The following is a 19,450-nucleotide window of genomic DNA, read 5'->3' on the forward strand; positions in this document are numbered from 1 at the left end:
ATTAGCCTAGTTTATATAAGACTATTTAAAATTGAAGTTTACAATTTATTACGCCGTCGATATTAGGAAGAGGTTTTAAGAATTAAATAACGACTTTATTAACGAGTAGTTTAATAAATATAAGGAGGTATTGGATAATTATAAAGTTAATAAAGGCAATATTTAGAATAGTAATAAAATAGGTATAAAAATCAGTTACGTGGCGGGCGGGCGCGTTAGGGTTATTATATTTAAAGACCTTTTGAACGTTAAAGTAAAAAATAAATATATTAATTTACTAATTAATTTATATAAGGATAAATATTTACTATTCTTTCTTATAATTAAAAATAAATAATATTATTAATTATAAATCGGCTACCCTCGTCGCTAGCGTTAATATAATAAAGAATATTATTTCTATCTATATAATTTTTAAAACCGACCCGATAGAACAGTTTATTTATAATGATTTAAATAATAGCGTTCGCTTTATTAAATTACCAACGGGGTTTTTGAATACCGATTTAATATTGGATTAGTTAAAATACTTTAATTAATACTCCTTCTACCTATTATTAACTTTTAAAAGGTTAAAGGTCAATAATAAATTTCAGTTAAGGGAGGAAGAGGTGTTTTTTTAAGGATTAGTTTAGTTATAATTAGTACGGTTATAATTATTTCAGTTATAAAATTTTTAATTTAATTAAGGGAGTCGGGCTTAGAAATATCCCTAGTATTAAGAGGGTTTATTAAATGCTTATTATCAATAGGTTTAACAATTATTATAATATAGAAGTTAAATAATATATTAAAACCTTCAATGTTATACTAATAGGTTTACTTCTTTATTTAATATATATAATATTACTATTTAACATAAGAGTATTCTCGTTATTAAAGTCCTATTACTAAAAGGTTTTAAAGTTTTTTATCTAGCGTAACAAATATTTTTTTAATAGGACAACCTTTATTAAAGAGTTTAAAGGGATTCTTGACGGTAATATGACCAAATATAATATTTATAACGGCTTCTCTAATATTAGAATATGGCCACTAAACTAGTTTAGAGTACTATTTCAAATTTAAATAAAGTAGCTCAAGAAATTAAACCCCGCCCTCCCCTCAATATTTCCTAAAAATAAACGCTTCGTTAAAACTATTAAAATCATTAACTATGTTAAAAACAAATATTCCTATTAATTTAACAACCTTATGCGAAGAAGGCTACCGTTTATCGAGATTACTACTTACGAGGCTACCTTAATAAATAATAAGATTTAGGAACGTAACCGTTAAAATAGGGAGAAAGTTGCTAATTTCAACCGCAAAATAAGGAGGCGGGTATATAAAATCCCCAAAGAGGGGGATTTTCTTAGCCTTTTAAAGGTTTAATTTAATATTCAAATAGTTGAAAGGGTATAGAGGGAAGCTATAGGAAATTAGAAGAAATAATTACGGGCTATTAAAGTAATAAATACTAAGATAATAAACTAAGTAAAAGAATAATAGACAAAGTTATTAAACGGTAAAGGGAAGGTCTATTAAAATGTGTATTGGGATAATTATAAGAAAGTATATAAAGAGGAGAGTTATATACTAATTAATAAAGGAAACGTATTCAATATACAATTAGAAGAAGAAAAGCTATATAAGGTCGATATAAATATATTAGCGCTTAGTTATTATAAAAGGGTATAGAATTATAGTTTCAATATAAGTTCTAATAACGAGGTTAATATTAATTTTAGTAATAATCCTTCTATTATTTAATAGCCCTCTATTCAACCGCTAAAGTTCCCCTCCTCCCCCCCCGCCTATCTCAATACCCTGTTATTGAAATTGGCTTTTAAATGGCCGCGTATATTAATATATAGGTTATTAATTCTATAGAGGAGCCTATTCCTAAATTTACTACCAACGTCGTTCGTAGTCTTAATATATAGACGGTCAATATATTATTCGAAGACGAAAATACCCTTCTCAATAACGATAAGGATAAGGCTATTTTAAAGGAGATATACGATAATAACGACGATGAGGAGGAGGAGGATAATGAAGAGAATAACTTACTAATATCTTAGTAAATTAACCGCTGCCTCTTTATATTACCTATTACCCTTAGACCTTAAGTTTCCGTTATACGAGTTGGGCCTTCAATACTAGCCCCCGCCTCCTCTATTCTATTAAGACTACGGTTTCTCGAGTTAATATTATATTAGGGGGTTATAAAGTACGTTGAAGGTATTATAAGACTTCGTATATAAGTAAGGAAGTAAGCGGTAGCCGTACTTAAGAGTATATTAGTAAGGAGGGAGGCAGTTATATAGGAGGTAGTACTTGTACTAATACTAGTACCTGTACTAACACTTGCACCAGCGCCTGTACTAGTGCTAGAAAATGATGGATAAAGATTGTAATTTGTTTATTTATTTATTAATTATTTAAATAGGTAATATACTGAGCTTCTAATACCGTTGTATTAATAAATCGTTGTTGAAATATGGTGGTTTAGTATATGGATGGGACAGATTGCTAGTAAAATTCTATGTGGGCTGTCCCAGATTAAAACCCTGTCCCGCTTTTTCGCTACCCCCTACTTAACGAGTAGGGGGGAAAAAAAGCTTGGCGCCCAGAACCCCCCAAGTAATGTTGTTGTTAAGACTGCCCTGGCTTCGTAAATCTGGAGTTCCAGGAAGACGTTCTTCCAGGTAACGGCCTTGCCAGGCGACCTGGAGATCGCAATAGGGAATGTTTGGTCTTTCGTGTCCAAATCATTGGAGTGCCATCCTGATTCGGGAAACAACCTTTCAACAAAACTACACTCCCAGAGAAACCACCGTAGCCCAAGTTATCCGAGCTACCAAGGGGCAGGGAAGAGAGCTGCAAACGTCAAGGTCACCCGAAACAGAGGGAGAGGGAGAGGGGAGGTAAGGGGAGAAAAACCAACTGAATCAGATGTACGTAATCAAGCCCTAAGCTCATCAAGGAAGATCGGACATGGTGCCGGAAGCCGTTAGTGAGCGTCATCCCAAACCCAGAGTCCAATCCATGTGGCACGGCGCCCTGTTATGGACCAGAAGCGGCTTCGTGATGGCGTGGAGATTGTTGGGTTGGCGCCGGGACACCGGAACCAGAAATGCGCACTAGCGTATACTGAGCGAGCATTGACTTTTCAAAGGAGCCGTTACCAACAGAACAATGGACGCTGCTATCGAGTGTGAAGCCACGCTGCCACGGCGAGGGCACACTTGAGTACGAGATCTTGGGGAAGGAGGTTGCAGTAGCGAAATTGGATGGTTGTGGTATGGAAGCTTGGCATTGGATGGACGGCGGTTCCAGAAGCCCGAATGGTGCAGTGGCGTTCTCGAGCCGCTTCAATTTTCGAATCGCGATCACTCTTTTGAGGAGGTGCAAACCAAAGGACATACTGACCAACAAACCTGAAGTCAACAAAGCGAGGGGACAGATAAGATGCCAGCGGGAAGTGACGATGCGGCCACATAGTCACGGTGTCCCGGCTAGCCTAGACGGAAGACGGTTTTGAAACCACAATGCCGGGCAGTTGAAAACAAAAAAAGAAGCAGAATTGAACGGTTCCGAAGCCCAATGTTCGAGATCCGTGGGTGTTCAGAGTGGAAGAACGAAGCCGAGATGCGGTACCGATAAAGGGGGTGCGTATGTATGAGGGCGAGGAAGATTCAGTAGGGTTACATTGTCTGCCGCACTGGAAGCAGCAAAAACTGTGTGATAGCCGTCTTGGTCAATTTATCCCACCCAACATGTCGCGATGGTGATGGCAGTGTGCGGTGGATGAGACAGATGGCCAAACTCCAAACATCTTGGAAAGTCTTGAGTCGTCGCGGATAGAGAGCCCGGGAGCGGCAGTTGTCCAGATCCGCATCGCTTAAAGCCATCCAACATCAACACCGTGACTCCGTGACTCCGTGACTGGAGGTGACGACCGTTGGGATTCATGTACGGGAAGGTTTCGAATTCAGTGACGGGTTGCATGAGAACGTCGCGTCCGTAAAATGCAAGATCGAAAGCTTGAGTGGCGGGCCGATTACGGTATCTTGCTGTACTGACAAGGTTGGTGTCAGTGTTGAACAAACTTTGAACTCCGTGGAAGCTGAGGCGTTGTCGTTGTACACCGTCACAGCTGTGTGATGACCGAACAGATCGGGCAATGCGTTTATTCGGCAACCGATGATGAGATCCTAGGCGTCCATGTGTGATAGAGGCTGCCTTGTCCAAGGAATGAGGCGCTGGCAGTTAAAGACCAACACAAACTTCCTTCCCAGATAGTCGCCCTTGGAAGGTGATTGTGAGATAGGAAGCCAATGCTAAAGACACAGACGATGTTCAGGAAATAGGGCGATCGTAATCCATATTGCTGCCGGATGGAGAAAGGGACAGGAAAAGAAGTGTTGACGGAGTCAGAATAACCCCGCGTCCATCTTGGGGACAGGTGTTGATCGGCTGCACAGGCCACCTGCGTCTACATAGGTACACTACCTACACTAGTAGGGGATGCTAGTCCCTAGCGCCAGTGCCCATGCACCTCTTCGCACCGTAGAGGGAAGGAGCCAGTGCAGGACTGGAGATCAGGGCTTCCAGGCTCGGTCAACAACAGTGGACTGAAATGCCATTGTTCCCCCAACAGCCAGTTTTCGATGCGAAAAGCACCCAACAAATAGAAGCTCATTCCATCCAGCTATTTGGTGAATTCGGATCGCCACCTGAGCATAGGATGATTGAAGAGCCAACGGTTTTCTGAGATGATGTTGGGTTGTCAGACGGTCACACATACTGTGTTCCCGGACGTTTTCGTCGAGGGTCAGCACTTCCTTCCACTTCGGAGGTCGCTACTGCAGGTCATCCCTTCCTAACATGCTATGCCGTGATGATAGCGCAGTTAGTTTTGCTTCTATACATGTGGCCTCGGCGTGGGGCAGCAGCAACCGGTAGCACGGCGGGGAGTGCAGAGATGCAGCCGAACAACGGAAGGGTGTGCTGGTGTCAATTTCGCTTGCAGACCTCTAACACCATCACGCCCGGCCATCCGCACTCCCTTCTCAAAGCAGCACGAGGTAGCTGTTACCTACGTCTGTTGCGTCATGACAGATCGCATTTTTGTCAACAAGACGCTTGTCTGCTTTCTTTGCCAGGGCTGCCATGCGACAGCGGGTCTACCCCATATCCTGTGGACCTCACGGAGCACAAACCGAGTTGTCTGCCAGCTGAAACACCATCGGCCATCATCGTCATCATTTTCATCATGATGAAAAGAAGAAAGAAGAGATTACCGGCGCTTCGGGAGACTTGAGGGAGCCATTCAGTGAGTCTTCTTCTCCCTTGAGAAGATCTCTTTGTATACTTGCTGACTGGCTCGAACGAGATGTGACGGCACTGGCTTCATAAATGATGGATGGACAGTGTGACAAATTCCTATCCCAACTCGTCAACTCCTCTGAATGGCTCTTCTGGTGACGCCCCTGAACCGTCTCTTCAACAAACCACACAGTCAGGAACATGGATGCGACATCGTCAGCACTTGGCGTTCCCCAGGGCGCCCGTCGTTGCCCCCGGCCGGTCCCTACCCTCCACTGTGACTGGACCCCGGCCTCCTGGGCCTGGTCCCATCAACAGGAAACATCGCCTCCTTACGGGATCACAAGCGAACCACAAGGAACCCCAAATCAGATGGTCCAGAGTGCGCTTGGACTGCTCTCAACCTCGCTTTCCATTCTGATCCTACCTCAGGCGGCGTGCAATCTGGGATATGTCCCCGCACCACCTTGCACTCTTGGCAACAGTGGTCCTCAATGCTTCGCCATAATTGGTTAAGATCGCCAAAGCAAGGACTGGATGCAACCGCATGGTACAACACTGCACGCTGAATGGGCATGGCCGTACCATCGGCCTAGTCCCCAATGATAAGGGCCCCCGTTCCCATGTTTTCCGCTCCACTCTGGCCCTGGTCACAGAGCCCAGAAAGCCCTCTGTCTTGCCTGACTGAGCATGGCGTGCGGGCTTGATGGTGTCCTACAGAAGAGGGGACCACATCCAACACCACCTCAGAAACCCCAAAGAGGGCCGAAAGGCAAAACAGAAAAGAGAAGGCACACCATCTCGGCCCAGTTGCCCGTACATATGGGTGCTACCACCCACTGCCATCCACATGGTGCTCGTTTTCTGAAAGTTCTCTTTTTGGTCCCCGTCCCCTCTTTTGCACATCATGAGTGCTTGATCGCTCATGCTGATACACTCCCTACCTTGCAATTCAGTGATATCATCTTTTCAGTGTATTATATTTCCTTCTATACTCACTATACCCCGTGTTTGGTGTTCGATTTAGCTTTGCCGGTAGACCACGTCCCCGAACACTCCTTTCTATCAACCTATCATCTGCCATTGTCTCCACCCTATTCCATCTGGGCCTAGGGTATTTTCTCGACGACATACTATTACTTTCCTACGCCACGACGACGACTTTCACCTCGATCGCTTTTGTTAGCTCTTGTCGGGGTCACGCGTCGACTATCTAGACCACAAACAAGCCGTCCCATACATATTTGGCCAGTACCGGAGCGCGGCCTTCCTTGGAGGGAGCTGAAGCACATCAACGGGTAGCGGCCGATTCCCAGAGCCAGGAGGGTTCACAAGTCGTTCTACGATAAAGTCCAGGGACGCAGCTTCGAAGGATCCTACACGATGGCCAACGCGACGAACCTTTGTCCTCCGCCATTTCTGGCCGAGGCGCTTTTTGACGATGGGGGGTGTAAGTCACTGGAACTGGAACCTCATCATCACGAGTGTCGCTGCTAACTAACATACGACCAGTTGTGGATGGAAGGTTATGCCAGGAGGTAGCCAAAGGGCTTAGCTGCTGCCTGCCTTGCCCCATGACCGATTGGGCCTATCCGGACGAATTCAATACCCTGGGAGAGGTGGCACAATGGGTCGCAGTTGCTGGCACCGCCTGCTGTGTTTTTCTTCTTTTGTCCTGGATCATCCTGCCCGTCGAAAAGACTTCCAGACATTATCTAAGTCTGTGCTTGACCACGGCGGTTCTGTTTATGAATGTAAGTATTTGGCTGCTTATCCCCTGCTGCCCAGTGGGATTTCAAGGCGTTGACATACTTTACAGCTCGGTTTCGTGATACCTCTTGCCGCTCAGCCAGATGAATGCTATGATGCGATCACGCCCAATTCGATGCAAACCAACTCACCTTGCGGAGTATCTGGCGCATTCTTGATCTTTGGAGGTTGGGGAGGAGTGATGTGGGTGTTTTTGCGCTCGCTATCATTGCATCTGCAAATCTGCTGGCAGGTTGTTGTCGGACGTAACTTTATGTGGTTCTCCCAGGCTACCGGCTGGGGAATCCCCATTATCGGAATCATCATGGCCCTTGTTTTCAGTGGTGTTTCTTTCCGCTTTGGGTCGACCTGTCATATCAACCACGAGAACAGCTTGGCTGACCTTTGGATCCCTATGCTGATCTTTGCCGGACTCACCATCTTCATTCAGTTTGCGACGTTTGGTTATTGCATCAAGGTCTACCTCGCATCGCTTGCCGACAACAGCGCCTCCACCGAAAACTCGAACTTGCCTTCTTACACCAACAGCATCCGAACCATGACGCCCAAACAGGCATACAGACGTGTACGCCGAGTCATCCAGCTTCAATGGAGGGGAATTGCCATTGTTCTTATTATCGTTACCGACGTCGTCCTTTTCTCGGTCGTCTTTGTTTTCCAGGACAACACGGTTGAGGCCGTTAGGAGGGACCCAAGCACTGCCGTGGAATGGACTGCCTGCCTTATGATGATGGCTGGTGACAAGAACAAGTGCTTGGACAAGGCCGGTCCACTGGTGGTCGACATGCCCACTGTTGGCGCAGTTCTACTGCTTCTCTCGGTAAAGCTACCAACCACCATGTTTGTTACCAAGCGATTATAGAACATGCTAACCAGATATACAATGTGCTAGATAAACGGCTTGTGGCTTTTGCTCCTCCTCGGTCGATGGTCGATGGTGATGGGATGGCGCGACCTCCTAATGACGGTTCCTCACCGGAACAAGCGAGAATTCGTCTCCGTCGATGCACGGATGGACGATCTCAAGAAAGACACACGTTCGTACGAGATGCTGTCCCGGGAAAACTCCGGGAAAACGATGGACGACTCAGTAACACCCTCCGCAGTGACTCCGATTTCGCCCACGTACAACGCGTACAGCACGTACAACATGAGGTCGCCCATCGGTGGTAGCGGCGGCGGCGGTGGCTACCGCAGCCCTTCCCTGTCCAGGAATAATGCTCCCGGAGGGGGCACAGCTTCGCCGGGACCTCGCAACCACCACGACACCGGCACCCACTCGGGCCGCCGAACCCCCGATTACTTCGGCAGCACGGCACGCTACCACGCGCCAACAAGGTCTTTCTCGAGCCCTCGCCCACCACAGTCACCGCCACCAACGGTGACATGGGACGCAAGAGATACGTACGCTAGAGCTTCTCCGCTGCCGGAGGAGAGTCCGTATGGGCAGGGACAAGGAGGGTATGGTCAACAACCTCTGGGAATGAACAGGATATGAGATTAATGATGACGGGTGTATTAATGTGCAAGGTTGAGCGAAGGGAAAATGATACCATTTCTGTTCAATGAATTTTAACAAAGTAAAATGACCCTACTAATTCACTCCCACACACATGTTTACGTACCTTGTCTCTTGTATCCCCAACTACGTGAGCTATTCATCCCATCCCTATGCACATGCAAAATGAATTTGGTCGTCATATTAGCTCTCACTGACCCAAGAAACCCTCGGAATTCGCCACGACGCCAAAGCTGTGCAAAGGCGGCGAGGTAAGTTTTCAAAGCTTACGCCCTGCATACACGAAAGTCCGGTAATGGACCAATGGCAAGCTCAGTTCGGTCGATGGAACTTCGTATACGGTCAATATAACTTCATCACCGTCATGCTGACAGCGGATGAAGCGGAATGATATTGCTCGACCATTTCCTCGTGTCATACCCACGTCCTCTCGTGAACCTCACCAGATGCTAGTTGAGAACGAGGCATGATACTGAGGATACAGCGATATCAATCATTGAAAGTTAGTCCCGGTAATCAATGCTCACGTTGAGACACTCCAAGGCCCAAGATAGATCTTCCGGGTGGAGCAAGACATGCCCAACCCTCGGCGGGGAACGGAAAGAACGGAGACGGAACGGGACGTGCGGGGCCCCCGGAAGTCGTTGGGTCAGTGGATCATCGGGCGGGCCGGTCCCAGAAATGGATCCCGGTAGAGGTATGTATGGTTGGGATGTGTAAGAGCGTGATCCAGAACCCTGATTTTAGCTGACTACAGTCAGAAACCCGTACAAATCGTCGGAGTGGGAAACAGATCACGATTCTGACTGCAGTCAGTCACTGACTGCAGTCAGCAAAAAAAAAAGTTCTGGATCACGGACAACGTCACCACCCCGGCGGTCTCTTTCGATGATGTGCTTGGCAAACGGAAAGCCCGAAGTCCGAAGATGCCGTTGAGTGATGCATTCGGAAGAGATTCCGCTTAGTCAGATATACACGCCAACCTCGCTCTTTCTCACCGTACGCATGATGGTTCCCAACCTGGAAGTTGGTGACAAGAGTCACCACCCCTTCAGTTGCCTCCGGGTGAAGAGGAGTTCCATGGCTTCCATGCCACAAACTACCTGTAGGTAACTGATCCCACTCAGCAACTTCGAGAAATGGAACGGAGGGCATGAGTAGAGTAAGGAGCTCCTGATAATGTCCGGTCACAGTTGCCCTAAACCGGGATTGCCTTGCTTCTCTTGAACCTTTATTCAGAATCCGTGGGTTTGGGTCGCTGTGACGCAGAGTGAATCCGTTCGGCTCTTCGCTCAGCTTTCCGTTGTGTCCGGATTTAGTGTATTAATGCCGCTTTAATGCCGTTCGTTTCGTTTGGCCAATCAAGTCTGTTGATATTCAGTAGGCAGCATTCATAAACAAGTTTTCCATACCTTGCCTTGTCAGCATCTTCGTGTCAGCATCGCCCATGATCGGACACTTTTGTCAGAGAGGAACCGTCATGAAAACTGTCCTTCGCTATATCAGTTGGATAGAGGATATCCATAAATATCGGCTTTCTTCGTTTGGTTTATGTATAGGGGGCAAACATGGCCACGGACCTGACTTTTGACGGCTCACATCTGCAGCAGAGATAGCAAACTAGTCAGACGATGCCGAAAGAACCCGAACCCGAACCCCGAAATAATGGCACTGGTATTGGTACCGGTGGCTGGCACAGCGGTCGCCGCCTCGTGCTTCCACTATCCAACCACACCTCATCCACCACCTGTACCGCTTTCACCACTCCCGTTTCTTGCGCCCGCCGACGCCTACTTACATCACTTCCGTCAAAGACTAAAGCCGTTCGCATGATTATCTTGATTTCAATTCTGCTGCTGGGCTCCTTCCTCCACTACTTGTGGAAAGCCGAAGCAGCCTTAAGCAAGCCCTGGACACCAGACAACAGCTCCATCGACTTTAGCCAACGACCACTCTCCCCACCAGCCAACGAGACCTTCCTGTCCTCGCCCGGATACAAGCTCCCTTTGCGGACCAAGGGGCGGGACATCGTCGACCAGAATGGCGAGCGCTTCAAGCTCTCGTCAATCAACTGGTACGGCGCCAGCGACGAGCTCTTCATTCCCGGTGGGCTAGACGTGCAGCACCGCGACGTCATTGCCAGCATGATCCGCTCGCTTGGCTTCAACAGCGTGCGCATGCCGTACAGCGACGAGATGGTCATGTTCAACCCGGAAGTCCCGGCGCATCTCTTGGCAGCGAACCGGGACCTGGTGGGGAAGCGCGCCCTGGACGTGTTTGAGGCGACGGTAACCGCCTTGACGGACGCCGGGCTGGCTGTCATCGTCAACAACCACATCACCACGGCGACGTGGTGCTGCGGCGCTGACCCGTGCGATGCCGGCTGGGCAAACGATTACCTTCCTGGCGGGCTGTGCCGGGTACGGCAGACGGAGGCGCAGTGGGTCGAGCACTGGGAGACGGTGATGGTCCGCTTTGTCGACAATCCGCTGGTTATAGGGGCTGACCTGCGTAACGAGGTGCGCGGGCTCTGGGGCACCATGCCGTGGGAGAAATGGGCCGCTGCGGCAGAGCGGGCAGGCAACGCCTTGCTCAGGATGAACCCGGACTGGCTGATTGTCGTGGGCGGGACCGAGTCCGGGAACGACCTGACGGGCGTGAGACGTCGGCCGGTCGAGCTCGACGTGGAGAATAAAGTGGTATATTCGGCGCACGTCTACTCGTGGAGCGGTTGGGGGAGCATGGGAGGGCGGTATTCGAAGCGCACATACTCTTCCTTCGTGAAGGCCATGCGTAAGAACTGGGGATATCTGGTGGAAGAGAAGCTGGCGCCTGTTTGGATTGGAGAGTTTGGGGCGCCCGACCGTCCTGGCATCGGTGATGCGAACTATTGGCAGAATCTCCTGCGGTACCTTAAGGAGATCGATGCCGACTTTGGATATTGGGCCATTAACCCGCGCAAGCCGAAGGACAACGAGAGGGAATCATACTCGCTCGTTGAAGATGACTGGGTTACGCCGGTGCTGGATTACCGCATGAAGGACATGACGGAGCTTATGAGACAGTGATGCCGATGTCGATGTCGATGTCGATGTCGGGTTTGCCCGGATAGATGACGACGGGTTGTCGATACCTTATGCTTTGGGAGTGTTTATCATGGCGTTAGGTGGAAAGGATAGAAAGTGCAGCGTAGCCCGATGGGAAAAGCGAACATATCTGCAGTTGCTCTCTGGTCATATGTGCTGTATTCATGTTTGTTGCCTCGTGCCGAAGACTGCTATTAATTTTGTCTGGCTGTCCCAAACACGCCGGAGATCAGGTCCCGAGTTGTACGTGCCCGGCCCGTGAAAAGTTGAAGTGCACACTCCGGCGTAGACGGGAGCTCGGAAAGTACCAGGGAGTTTCGCGGCCACCACAGGGCAAGTACCCCGCTTCGCCCACCTAGGTCTCCGGCAAACCAAGGCAGGAGCTACCTGGCCTGTTAACATACGGCTCGCCTGATCAATCCAAGCTCCACTATACCTAGCGCCTGTAGTAGCTTCCCGCTGTTAGCACTCTTGGTACTCTGGTCCCCTGCATCTCACCAAATCACGCTTTCACCTTCCCACACTGCGCACGACATCTTCACCCGCACCGGTGACGACAATCAGCATCCGGTAGCTCAGGCCCATTTTGCTTTCAAATTGTGATTCCAGCTTCGGACATTCAGCTTGCACCAACTTGCACAAACGAAACTCTCACTGCAAGCATCTTGCCTAGTAGACTTCCCCCCCCCCCCTCCTGCATCAACACTCAACGGCTCGCAATTACCTTCGAGTGTGCTGCACTATCTATCGCCTGAGTGCTTTTATTTTCCCTTATGGGCCACGCGAGGTCCACCTCAGTCCGTGTCGACTTCAACAACTGAGGCTTCTCCAACGTGGCTGCCATGTTCGAATATCATCGTCCTCTCACATCATACTTTTCATCGTCAGCACGGCCATTTTCTACCTCTCCCATCATTCTCTTCGTCATCATCAACGCGAACTGGTGATGCTTAATGAATCCGTCACATATCAGAAGCATCAACTTTAACATTAGCCCATGATGGAGCCGTATACGCATATCGACACTCCACGGCCATATCTCAGCTCGGACGGTGGCGAAGACGGTAACGAGGGGGATGGCGCCTTTCGTTCCTCCATAGACTTCCTCAGTGTTGACCGCATCTGCCATGTCCAGACCGCAGAAAGCAGGGTAAGTTGTGAACAACCCTCCTGGGATTCTTGCGTAACGGCACGGGCACCGGGACTTTCTTCAAGCTTTTGCCATCTGTGTGCTAATATCAGACATTGGACAGTTCGGCGCAGACGTCGGCCCAGACATCAGAAGTTTTGTTTACGAGCCGTGGCATAGTTTCGATATAGATGACGACGTCTTGTCATCAACTGACGACAACACGGAGGATGAATTATCTGATGAGATGGATAGTATCGAACTCAATGAACAGGACTTGGGTTTGGGGGTGACTCCTGATTGGACTCCTGATATCGTGGCGCCATGGGCCCAGTTGGCGACAACTATGTCTCCCACGCCGCCACCACAAATACCGATAGGGTTGCAGGCGCCGGGGGTACCTGATGATCTTTTGGCCCAGCTACAATTGCTGCAACAGCAGAGCCAGCAACAGCAACAGCAGTTCCAGCAGCTTCAGCAACAGTTCCAGCAGATCCAGCAACAGGGACAGCAACTGCTCCAACAACAGCAGCTCCAGCAACAGGAGGAAGGGGGGCGAGAGCAGGGGCAGCAGAGGTTTCCACGAGCTCAGAGGTTGCGGTTGAATCTGACTGCTCTGTCACAGAAATACAACGTGCGTATATCGGCCACTTGGTGATAGTTGGAATGCGCCCGCTAACAGGAGACGCAGCTTTATTTCGCATCTTATCAAAACAAGATACACGTCTTCATCCCCCGGAAGGTCCCGAACATTCTTCCTCGGCCCTGTTTGGTGCTTAAACCCAAGAAACTGAAGACTGAATGGCCCGTCAGACCGGCCATCGACCAGTCGTTCGGCCACCAGATCAACCACCTTATGATCGGAAATTTGGGCCACCTGGAAGTTCTCTTTTTTGCCTTTGATGATGGCGATGTCGGAGCCTACTACACGCACACAATTGCCCACTACATCCTATCAACGAGTCGACAAAGGGAAGCTAAAGGCAGACCTCCTCCCCGCTCATTGGTACCTAAAGAGTTTTTTCATGAAAATGTGGGCGAATCTGCCTGGGGGCTTGCGATCCATCAAGAATCACGCCTACTTGCTGTAAGCTCCAACAAGGCAGAAGTCACGGTTTTTGCTTTTGCGCTCCGCCAGAATCGACCTCATAATTTGAAAGATGATCCTACACCCTATTTAGATCCGTCTCCCCAGATCTGGCCCGGCCAGACAGCTCTTGGCCTGGAGAGAGACTTCCGGACTCGAACTAGGACGTGGAAGATTATCTTACCTCTTGATGCTCGTGGAAGCAACATTCCGAACATATCCTTCTGTGATGACGAGCAAGGTTGTGCGGAGTACGTGGTCGCTCAAGACATAAGGCTGAGGACATGGTTCCTTGACATATGGCGATTAGGATATCCTGCAGTTGATATCATGCATGAGACGTCCAAGATGAACTATGTTACGCCATCAAAGTGAGTGTGCAACGATGCTCCCATGTACCCATGTTCTTGTCCTTCTCGGCTGAGTTGTTTTGACTGACTTCAAGGATCCCAGTATCGGTTGGGGTGTCATGGTTTTGCCTGATAGCTGCTTCAAGCAAACAGCGTCTTTGCACGAGTGCCTAGGTCTTCCGCCTGAGGAGCTGTCAGGTGGGACATTGCGCAGTGCGCAATTTTGGCTGGACACAACCCACAGCCTTTCCCATGTGAGGGATCTGGCAAATCCTCTCTCATATTCCATTCCCGCGCCCCATAGTCCTTCATTCCTCGACCCGAGACGAATCGCTGGATTCCCTATTGAGGAAGATTTGGATGAAGAAAGCGGGGCGGACGAAGAGACGGAGATTTCAGATGCGGCTAGGCCATGGACCAACGTTAATTTTGGGCCTACCGACCGGCGGTCTATGATCTTGAACGCTGAACTTCCCCGGCCTCGTCAGGCTCCCCCGGCGTACCTGGATGATACCCACGATGGCATCCATCTGGCTCAGTTCATCGTTCCGAGATTTGCGCATGTTCCAGATGCATCAAGCCTTAGACGCGAACGATATTCGCGCTGGCCTACCCCTGCGGTACCGTTCAGCTACTGCGATTTCTTTTCGCGCTATGCGACGAAGAATATGTCCATACTTCTTACCTCTTCGACAGATGTCTGCTTGCTACACATGGATCCCCAGGGTACGCCTGTGCTTTGTAGGCAAGTTCTCCCGCATTACAACCACCTTAACCGGCATCAGTCACCATATGACCTTCACCGAGACTACTCGCAGCGAATCGGTATGCTTCTCCACGTACCAGAGCTCAACCTCGTGGTCCTCGGATCACTCTGCGGCCGCGTTGCCTTATTACGTCTAACGAAGACGGCAAAGCTTTTTTACGGTGCCCCAGTACGTCGCGGATTCCGCGTGGAGATGGTTTTGCCGCGCCGGTCAGAAGAGGACAAACGAATGCGTCCGTGGTGTACTCTCCATGGCATTGCCATTTCCCCTATGCCTGACCCAAGAACAGACTGTATCTCGTTGCACGGAGAGGGCGACGAAAGCCAAGAACCGGCGTTGAAGAAATGGAGGCTGGTACTACATTATCTGGACCATACGATTTTAACATATATCATTATGAAATCAAAGGACGACGAAGACCTACTCGTTGTTTGAACAGAAGCGGGTGTAGAAGCCTTTTAAACCGAAAATAGGAGCGGTTGAGTATTACAAAGCGTCCATAAAGTTGAAGCCTGGGTGCGGGGGTTGGACATGCTTATGTCACAAAGCGACAATATATACTACCTATAGTCTATACAGACATTGAAATTGTGAGCCTCTATTTCGCAACTTCGCTTACTCTCTGGAAACAACGTATAAGTCCGCCTGTATATCCATATCCTCCCCAAATCATGTATCATCTCTGGGGAAAGCGCCCTTTACCGGCTACACCAACCTGTTTTGAGGCTCATGTGAGGCTCTTCAAGTTGGCACAACTACCACCTTACAAACGTGGAAGCCAGTGTCCAACGGCACTATGAAGATGGCTGGCAATCCGGCGATTCGGCACTTTGCAGGACCGTGATCGTCCAGGCCCGGTGCGGGGTCGGCCGGTCCGTGTAATACGATTGGCTCGCGACCGTAGGTACTTCCACACTCAAGCACCTTGACAGTTGCCAAGACTTCCCGAGAATTGAGCTGACCACAACTTTTTGACTAACGGACCATCGAAACGAAAGACGAAAATCAAAAAAACTCAATTATATCATCAGAAAGAGTACTCTCTTGATAGTCTCAAGCACGCTGATGTTGAATCTACAATCATTTTTCTTTCATCTCCTCATTTGATGGAGATATGGGCAAATGAAGTCTTGTTCTTTTCGTTTCGATGGTCCGTTTGCCAAAAAGTTGTGGTCAGCTCATGAAACTGTCAAGGTGCTTGAGTGTGGGAACTGTAGTTAGCACTTGGCAACCGTCTGCCGGCAAGCTCAACCTTAATTCTACCTCTGCAGCTCTATCAGCACGAATTTGTCCCCTTTCGTCCCATTTCACTCTAACAGATCCTCCACCGCCATCCCAATTGCCGTTTTATTGCCTATCATCGGTCCTCACCACCTTCCATTTGTTTACTGCGATCCTCTAGCGCACCGCTAAGCGACCAGCTGGGAGTAACATGGTCACGGTGCGACTATATGCCGTCCCCTCATGGTCGGGTACTACGTAGCCGGTCAACCTCCTGTACACGTCACCGCCGTTCATTCTCCGGGCATCTTTTCCGTCAAACAAGCCGGGATCTTGTTCCCAGCCGTGCCATTTAATCCGTCAAACAAGCCGGGATGTTGTTTCCAGCAGTGCCATTTAAATGCTGACCCTCCTTCGCCGCGCAAGTCCAGGTTCGACACTCCTCGGTCGTCCGCCATTCGAACCACCCAGGGGCGCATAGACAACCGTCAAGATGGGTTCCCCGACCAACCCTCAAGCACCAAGCTACGAGCCCGTTGGCCTATCTGAGAAGGAAGAGCTGCTATCACGCCCGCTCCTTGCTCATGGCACGCAACCCAGTCCCGGGCAGCGCCTGAAGCGCAAGCTGTCTGTTCTCCTGGCCTCGTGCGCCGTCTCGCTCGCCGTCTTCTTTGCGTTCAACATGCTTGCGTGCAACGGCACCTTGTTCGGCATCAAACCGCGTCCGTCCGAACCCTCCACCCCGCAGGCACCGGTCCAAGCCCGAGAATACCAGTCTTCTTCTTCTTCGGATGACTGTCCATGCAAGTCCACGTCCACGGTACCCGACTACTTTAACACCAGCCCAGGCCCGTGGGTTGGAAAGACGGCCACGGGCAAGGCGCCCTTTATGGCCCAGACGAGAACCTTTGACCATGCTGCTACCTACGTGCCCAATGCGCCGCTGCAGACACAGGTGCCGGTTCAGGGCTGGCACCCGGGCAACCTGAGCATTTTCGGCATGATGGGGTTTCTGACGCCTTATACGCCCTCGACTGGATTTGGCGTGGATGAATGGCCGCTGCCTGAGGGCGCCGAGATTATTTGGCTTCAGGTAAGTGCAATTACCTCTAGAGAGTAATGTTGACACCCGGAGTACCGTAACCAGTGCTGACCATCATTCTTTGTGATTTAGATGGTTTCTCGCCATGGCTCTCGGTATCCCACTGGAGGCTCAAACGTGGAGTCTTTCGGTGCCCGCCTTGCCAATGCGACTGGCAAGTTCAACGCTACGGGTGAACTCGAGTTCCTGAACAACTGGAAGTATCAGATGGGCACCGAGATTCTCGTCCCCAAAGGCCGCCAGGAACTGTTCGACTCTGGTGTCCTGCACGCTTACATGTATTCGTCACTTTATGACCCCGAGACCAAGATCATCGCTCGTACGACGGTATGCGTGCCTCTTATTTGGCTGTCCGTGAAGACAAGTTGTAGAGTTGGGTGCTAACTAGGGAAATATAGACCCAGGACCGCATGATGAAGTCTGCTGAGAACTTCTTGGCTGGTATGTTCGGTCTGGAATGGTATGTAATCTGTCTCCTCTCTCCACAGCCCAGACTGGGTATTCGATTGCGAACAGTAGGACGTAGATTCTGATTTTGTATAGGCCCAACAACGTCACCCTTGAAGTCATCATTGAGGGCTCCAAATTTAACAACTCCTTGGCGGGCTATATGAACTGCCCCAATGAAAGCCAAGACGGTCTTGGATCTAAGGCCCAGAATATCTGGGTCGGCAACTACTTGCAGAATGGTACGTGGACTCTGGACCATAACTGACCGGAGTTAGACGTTGCACAAAACTAACTCTCTCATGCTTAGCTACTGAACGTTTCTCCAAGCTCGTTACGGGCTATAACTGGACAGTCGATGACACTTATGCCGCCCAGACCATGTGCGCCTACGACACCGTAAGTCAACCGTCACCATCTTCCTGCCAGTCGTCTCATCTCAAACTCACATCTCCCGTAGGTTGCCAACGGCTACAGCCGCTTCTGCTCCCTCTTCACCTACGAAGAATGGATCGGCTTCGGCTACTCCCACGACCTCCAATTCTACGGCAACAACGCCTTCGGCTCCGAGACCGGCCGCGCCGTCGGCATCGGCTTCCAGCAAGAAGTCCTCGCCCGCCTCCAAAACCACACCATCCCCTACTCCGAAACCCAGCTCAACGTGACCCTCGACAACAACACCGTCACCTTCCCGCTCAACCAGTCGCTGTACCTCGACTTCTCGCACGACACCAACATCGTCTCCATCCTCGCCGCTTTTGGGTTAACCCAATTCGAGCAGGACCTCCCTACTGACGCTTACCCGGGCGAACACAATTTTACGGTGTCGCAGATTACGCCTTTTGGCGCCCGCTTGGATATTGAGATTATTAAGACGCCGAAGCCGGTGAAGGCGGATCGCTCGGGGTATGAGGATGAGGGAGAGGAGACGAAGTATGTCCATTTTGTGCTGAATCAACGGACGGTTCCGTTGGGGTGGAGCCATCCGGAGTGTGATGCGGAAAGGGTGGATGGGTGGTGCGAGTTTAAGACTTTCTTGAAGGTGCAGGAGAAGATGCCGGGGTTGGCGAGGTATACGGAGGTTTGCTTTGCTGAGGGGGGGAATCCGTAAGGGATGTTCGTCAGGGAAGCCCATGAGGAGCCGGTAATGAGCCCCTAAGAAGGGGCTCTTTGTTGGCCTCCTGCTTTGGGATGGATGATGCATTTTCATGAGTGATGATCTAAAGACTGGACGAGGAGTGCATGTCGTGCGAGAGAAAACATCTAAGCGTGGAAGGCATTTTGGTCTACCTCCTGCAAACGGTAAAAGTTTCTATACTAGATCTACCTTAGCTCGTTTCAAACTTGAAAGTTTTGTTCGCAATAGATGTCTCGATGACAAGGGTAGTGAATCTATGTTCATATCTTAACGAGCTTGATTCCGATGGTTTAAGACAGTCATGCGCTGCGATGCATTTACCTTTGTGAAACCATCTACATACGTTTCTCACTCAACATGCGCTTCGCAGTGACAAAGGTGTTCCTGGAAATGTGGCATTATCTCTGTCGGACTTTCTTGAACAATTGCTTCAATCTCATTCCATCTTTTCTGAAATAAGTTGTATCAAAATTCTTTGTCGGTATGTGTGACATATGCCGGTCTTTCTGTTTACCATTGAA

General features: G+C 49.5%; 4 protein-coding genes across 4 annotated transcripts; all 4 read left to right on the plus strand.

Moving 5' to 3' along the window:
• Window positions 1–6,696: 6,696 nt before the first annotated feature.
• On the plus strand, window positions 6,697–8,581 carry B0H65DRAFT_417612 (uncharacterized protein; the record flags this gene model as incomplete). The annotated part of the gene is made up of 4 exons (XM_062824098.1): window positions 6,697–6,763; window positions 6,826–7,067; window positions 7,133–7,903; window positions 7,976–8,581. The coding sequence occupies 4 exons, from the start codon at window positions 6,697–6,699 to the stop codon at window positions 8,579–8,581; spliced, it is 1,686 nt and encodes a 561-aa protein (XP_062686364.1).
• Window positions 8,582–10,431: 1,850 nt separating this feature from the next.
• B0H65DRAFT_416215 (glycoside hydrolase superfamily) lies at window positions 10,432–11,670 on the plus strand (the record flags this gene model as incomplete). Its single annotated transcript, XM_062824031.1, has 1 exon — window positions 10,432–11,670. The coding sequence occupies one exon, from the start codon at window positions 10,432–10,434 to the stop codon at window positions 11,668–11,670; it is 1,239 nt and encodes a 412-aa protein (XP_062686365.1).
• A 561-nt stretch (window positions 11,671–12,231) lies between these two features.
• On the plus strand, window positions 12,232–15,830 carry B0H65DRAFT_450352 (uncharacterized protein). The gene is made up of 4 exons (XM_062825997.1): window positions 12,232–12,838; window positions 12,942–13,451; window positions 13,509–14,275; window positions 14,358–15,830. Exons 1-4 carry the CDS (start codon window positions 12,686–12,688, stop codon window positions 15,454–15,456), a joined length of 2,529 nt encoding a protein of 842 aa, XP_062686366.1. The 5' UTR covers window positions 12,232–12,685; the 3' UTR covers window positions 15,457–15,830.
• Window positions 15,831–16,579: 749 nt separating this feature from the next.
• On the plus strand, window positions 16,580–19,140 carry B0H65DRAFT_31517 (histidine phosphatase superfamily). Its single transcript, XM_062823356.1, has 6 exons — window positions 16,580–17,335; window positions 17,417–17,671; window positions 17,743–17,804; window positions 17,888–18,033; window positions 18,102–18,190; window positions 18,252–19,140. The coding sequence occupies exons 1-6, from the start codon at window positions 16,736–16,738 to the stop codon at window positions 18,900–18,902; spliced, it is 1,803 nt and encodes a 600-aa protein (XP_062686367.1). The 5' UTR covers window positions 16,580–16,735; the 3' UTR covers window positions 18,903–19,140.
• The last annotated feature ends 310 nt before the right edge of the window (window positions 19,141–19,450 follow it).

Source organism: Neurospora tetraspora, assembly GCF_033439725.1.
Source record: "Neurospora tetraspora strain CBS 560.94 chromosome Unknown B0H65scaffold_1, whole genome shotgun sequence".
Classification (NCBI taxonomy): Eukaryota; Fungi; Ascomycota; class Sordariomycetes; order Sordariales; family Sordariaceae; genus Neurospora; species Neurospora tetraspora.